At 45.1% G+C, this 6,000-nt stretch overlaps 1 protein-coding gene across 3 annotated transcripts in view; it reads left to right on the top strand.

The window, feature by feature from the left end:
* LOC122078292 (DNA annealing helicase and endonuclease ZRANB3) overlaps positions 1 to 6,000 on the top strand; it is a 107,751-nt gene that overhangs the window by 56,716 nt on the left and 45,035 nt on the right. For all 3 annotated transcript variants that reach the window (XM_042644224.1, XM_042644222.1, XM_042644223.1), the window contains exon 11: positions 708 to 809. In XM_042644224.1, coding sequence (XP_042500158.1) covers positions 708 to 809 — 102 coding nt within the window. The remainder of the gene's footprint in view (positions 1 to 707; positions 810 to 6,000) is intronic.

Raw genomic sequence — 6,000 nt, 5'->3', positions numbered from 1 at the left:
ATCCTATTTCCGATAGGAGCAGTTGACAATTGAATCCCATTTTTCCCATTATTTTCGTATCCGTAATAGTGTGAAAAGAAGGCCTGGCTCCAAGTTGTTCAGGAATAGTGGCATTGAGTTTCTTAACCCTTCGACATAGGATTAGTCAGTTCTATTCTCGATGGGGCAGGGAAGGGGTATAACTCAGCGGTAGAGTGTCACGTTGCCCGTGGTGGAAGTCATGCAGTTCGAGCTTGATTATCCCTAAACCCAATGTAAGTTTTTCTATTTTGACTTGCTCCCCCGTCGTGATCGAATGAGAATGGATAAGAGGCTCGTGGGATTGACGTGGGGGGCGCAAGGATGGCTATATTTTGGGAGCGAACTCCAGGCGAATATGAAGTGCATGGATACAAGTTATGTTTTGGAAAGAAAGCCAATTCCGAATGCTGTGCTGAGGTATCCCAGTTGCACCCCCTAATTCTAACAATTAGTCCTGTCGAGAAATGTTGATATTTGGGTTGTTGGGTTTTTTTTTTGGTAACAACATTTGGTTTTTGATGATTAACAAAACTGCTTCTAGGTTAAATTATCTTGGTTTAACATGATCAGTAAATTTTGTTGTCTATGTTTCCATTTATTAAGTGGCTTGTTTGAGGGAGCATGAAGATTTTGTTTTGATTTAAGAGTTTTTTCTGATTTAAAATTTTGCATTGTTTGAATATTAGGCATTCACATGTCAGAAGGGAGTCGGTTTCGTCCGTGTTGATGGACTTACAAGTGCTTTGGATAGGCAGTTGGCTATAAAATCTTTCCGTTCATCACCAGAGGTTAGTACTATATTATTTTTTCAGCTGGTTTTCTTGAAACTGTGAAACTGTTATATGAGATGAAGTTTGGAATTTTGGTTATAAAAAGCAATTTAATTGAGGAAAATGATGTTCTGTTTGGTTCTGTCTATGTAGACTAAAGTCTGCAGTCATGGGTGTTTCCTGCTTTATTATTAAGGGATGTTGTGGCAGATGAAATCCTCTTTCTGATGAGGATAGATTAAACACATGTATTCTGTTCTTGTGCATACTAGCAACATAACAGATTTATGCTCAGTGGTTCTCCTTTGGATATTCTTGAAATTTTTCTGTAGATCTGGGTGGAGAATAGAAAGGCTCCTTTTCCCATGTTGTAAAGTGTTATAGGATGAAACTTGCCAAGATGGCAGGGATGACAGTGTGAAATGCCTAACTGAAAATGGAATGCCACCTTGGCTGTCACATGTCAATTCAAAGAAGTTAAAAAGAAAAGAAATGAAAATCTGGTCAGCTTAACAGTAAGGAGGTGGAGGTTGGTGGGGTGCCCTTTTTTGAGATTATTATTTATATTTTTATTTAGAAATTCATGTTGTTATGGTGTCCACTTTGTTTCCAAGGGCATTTTCTTGTCAGTGGGACACTAGGACCTAGGCAACCACTCTTTAAACACCAACCAGAATCCCGATTCTGGCTTTAGGGGGTCCAATCTTGATTAAGCAGTTTGTTTTGGCAGCTTTGCCTATACTCATCTGACAGTCACTCCTTATTTTTTTTGGATGAATAAAAACTATATTAAAGGAGAAGAAGAATATACAAAAGAAGGCCTCAAAGGAGACAAGAAAGGGGAAGCCCAACCAAAAAAGGGGGGGAACCGCACTACTCAATGATACAATCCATCAATGGGGGGGGGGGAAGAGATGGTAGAGGGAGGGAGACCCCAGGAGACAACAATGAGCCTGTTCCTTGGGGAATCTCTAACTGGACGGTGGGGCAGGTATGCGAGCTTTGTAGACATCAAAATAGATGGCATTGCAAATCTGATCATAAGATCAGGATTTGGAGGTCCATCTTCGAAGATTCCTTTCCATCCAGAGGTGGTTGATGGTAGCACAGAACGCAAGCTTTCCAGCAATGTCACAAATAGAGGATCCCCAAAATGTTATATCCACCTAGATCCACTCTTTACTGAAGGGAAGTGGTCTCCTACGAGAGGGCCAACAACAACCTAGGACTTTTTTCCAAATGATTGTGGAGAAGGGGCAAGCAAAGCACAGATGATCAACATCCTCATTCCCATTCTAGCAAAGGCAACAAGCATTAGGGGCTTGGATATGTCTAAAGTTGAAGAAGGAATGGGTGGGAAGGCAGTTGGAAAGGGCATGCCAAGCCGTGAAGCTGTGGCTAGGAGTGTTTCCCTTGAACTAGATAAGCTTTCTCCATGGAACCGGGGAGGCAGATGTTCTCACGAAGTTCCAGGCAGAGGAAGAGGTGAAGATTTTAGAGGGGGAGGGATTCCAAGTGACAGAGTCATCGCTACCTCTAGGATCAGGGACAAGTGGAGGAAGGCTAGACCAGATGTTAGCCAGAGGGGGTGGGGAGTGGGCGGGAGCCCAAGCATCATTCCAGATGATGGAGGAGACAGTGGCAAGGCAGTCTAGGCCTTTGGAGTAGATGATCCTAGGGCTAACATCGAGGAAAATTGGACGATTTAGGTGCCAAGGGTCAAGCCAGAGAAAGGTGGAGGTACCTCTACCAATGGAGTAGGAAATGGCATTTAAAGCCATAGGTCTGAGGCTAAGGATACCACACCAAACCCAAGAAGCATCCGGACCAGGGGAAGTGGACCAAATGGCATCATTCTTTAAAAGGTGAGAATAAACCTATGATACCCAAATGCTATTGTGCTTAGACACAATTCTCTAGATAAGTTTGAGAATACCCACAGAATTCATGTCTTTAATGTGCCTTAGGCCCAAACCACCTTTGGATTTGGGAAGGCAAACACTTTTCCAGTTGATGGGATGGAGGAATTTGTGGTGTTTGTGCCTTTCCAGAGAAAGGAGCAAATGAGAGATTCAATTGCCTTGACAGTGGAGGAGGGAAGAACGAAGATTCCAGACCAATAAAGATACATTGATTGAAGCATTGATCTAGCAAGTTCCAGCCTTCCAGCATAGGATAAGAGTTTAATCTTCCACAACTGAAGTCTTTTCCTCAGGAGGTTCAGGATTGTGGTGCAGTGATGGCCAAAGAGTTTGGCGGGATGAGCGGGAGACCAAGATACATGACTAGAAGAGAGCCAACAACGAATCCAGTGATCTCAAGAAGGCGATTGGTGGAAGCTTCCTCAATCCCAGAGGTGAAGATGCGGGATTTCACTGGGTTGATCCGGAGACCCGAGAGCAGGGTTTTAAGTGTCGGTGCGTATCGTACCGTATCGGCCCTTACCGATACGATACACATTGATACGATACATGAAATTTTTAAAACCCTTTCATATCGATACGTATCCTATGATACGCACCGATACTCACCGATATACACCGATACGTACCGATACTCTATGGAAAAAATAAAATCGAGTGAAATGTACTTTTCGGTACGTATCAGTGTGTATCGGTACGTATCGACAATATCGGTCGATACATACCGATACGGTACGATACGTACTGATACGATGCGCTATAGTCATATAATAGTCAAGTTGGTTCATTTTTCAGAAAAACACGATTTTTTGAGGGGTTTTTGTTCCAAAGTTGCTGTCAGCCATATTTCTATTTAGCTAAAGTGGAAATCAAGGTTGGGAACAAGGATTTTACATTTATGGGACAACTACAAACCTTGAATTCTTAGTGCAATACCCTCAATTTAGTGTTTATGCATAATACATGTTATCAATAGCTTTTTTTAAAAAAATATTTATGCAAAAGTGTATAAAAAGTGTTTCCTATCCATTTATGTGCGTATCTTTAGCATATCTTTGCGTATCTCTGATACAATACCCTCCGATACGTATCTTAATTTTGGCCGACCGATATAGCGACCGATACCGATACTTTAATCCTTGCTCGAGAGATGCTCAAAGAGAGGGAGGACATGATGGAAGAGATAGAGGAATGATCTGCTTTAGAGAGAAAATCATCAGGTCATCAGCAAATGCAAGATGAGTGAGGGAAAGAGCCTTACATTTGGGAATAGGAGAGATGAGGTGGAGATCAGTAGAGGATTGAATCGATCGGGATAGGACCTTAAGACCAAGAGAGAAGAGAAAGGGCGATGGGGGCATCCTTGGCGAATACCAACAGAAGATTTAAAGTATCCCGCTGGACTACCATTAACCAAGACGAAGAAGCTCGGGTTTAGTGTTTGGTAACATTTTCATCAGTAAACTGAACCTCTGGCCACCTCGACTATCCTGATGACTGAACCTCCGGCTGGGCCCCTTGTCAAAAATCCCTCCCTCCCTCTGCTCCTCCCCTGCCACCTCCACCCTCCCCATTTAGAGCTCCATAGAATTCCCATTTCAAGCAACCCCCGCCACTCCTGATAGCCTTTCTCTTTATTTCATTCTGCCTACCAATCTTAGTGACTCTTATGTGGCTATCTGTCCCAAGGGCTTGCTGGATTCTGAAGCTTCCCATTGGTAGAATTCCCTTATCAGTCATTTCTTGGGGAAACGGCCACCATTTCATCTGGTCAAGCTATCGCTCTTGAGGCAATGGCGTCCAGTGGGCTCGATTGACACCTTTCTTCTTGATCATGGTTTTTTCTTATTCCGGTTCTTTGAGGAACATGATCGGACAAGAATTCTGGAAGGTGGTATTTGGAGAGTGGGGGCTCGCTGATGTTGCTCAGGCCTTGGCACCGCCATCTCCTCCTTAATCGTGTGGACTTCTCCTCCATCCCCATTTGGGTCACCCTTCTGGGTTTGCCTCTACACTTCTGGTGCTCTGAGGGCTTGAGTACCATTGGCTTTGTGCTTAGAACTTCGGTATGCTCCGATGCCAGAACTTGCAGGAAGGACCGTCTAGCTTTCGTGCGCATCTGTGTTGAGGTTGACGCCACCGAAGCCCTTCCCTCCATCTCTGTTCAGGATGGCGATGACTTCTCTTTCGAGTAGACTGTTCTTTACGAATGGAAGCCTCCCCAATGCCTTGTTTGCAAGGTGTTTGGCCATGATATGAAATCTTGTGAGACGGTTACCCCATTGAACCCACTGGAAGGCTCGCATACAGAGTTCACAGAACCCATCCAACCTTGCGATCGTTCTTTTATGACTGTGACTGGCCACAGATCCTTGTCATTCCACCCTCCGACGCGAGGTCGAGGGATGCATAGAAGAGGGCGAAAGCCTCCGAGAGCCACCGTCGATGGCCGTCGGGCTTCCCCTGCCAGAAAATCTCTGTAAGGGGATCGGTCCTTGCACAATGGGCAAAACCTCTTTGCAGCTTTTGGCGGAAGTGGCTGACAACACCGATGGCTCTTGCCTACTTGTCAAATCATCTGATGGTGACGTGCACGCCAATCCTTTGAGTCCCGTAGACTGTGCTGCTGATGACTCCTCTGCAGGCTCAGAGGAAAGCTCCTCTTCGGCAAGTTCATCGTCATGCTCCTCTAGCTCTTCATCTGATGTTGATGCCTAAGATTCTGATGAAGATTCGCAAGGAGAGTCTTCTGATTTGCCCTCTCTTTCGCCGCCGAAGGATACCTTAAAGGAGACGTATGCGAAGAAGACCTGCCCTCCTTTGGTTATATGATCGAAAGAGGCTCGTGCTATGGAGATACCTCACACGGGTAACCTGGCCATAGATTCTGTTGGGCCTGACTCCTTGGGGGAGCCATGCCTTCTTAAGCCCACCGCTCAGCGCATTGGCCCGACCAAGCCCGCTGAACCATCTTCCTTTCCAGCCCATATGTCAACCATTCTCAATTCAGCCCATACCTAGGCCCTTGCGGACCTGGGATCCCTTCATTTGTCTTTGGCTCAGACACAGATTCCTAAGAACCTAGATATGGACTCGGATGCGACCCATAACCTTTTTGACCCTCCTTCCCGGCCCGATAACCCTTCTATTCCTACAAATCTCAACTGTAACCTGAAAAAAGGCAAACGCTGACCAGCAGCCTCCACTTGCCAGTCTTCCTCTAATCCCTAACCCCCCAATCCTGCTTCACATTGATCCTATCAGCGAAGAAGTCGCTCCCGCCAAAC

Source organism: Macadamia integrifolia, chromosome 5 (assembly GCF_013358625.1).
Source record: "Macadamia integrifolia cultivar HAES 741 chromosome 5, SCU_Mint_v3, whole genome shotgun sequence".
NCBI classification, from domain to species: Eukaryota; Viridiplantae; Streptophyta; class Magnoliopsida; order Proteales; family Proteaceae; genus Macadamia; species Macadamia integrifolia.
Note: the sequence above shows the minus strand (reverse complement) of the source record. Positions and strands in the feature narration are given on the sequence as shown.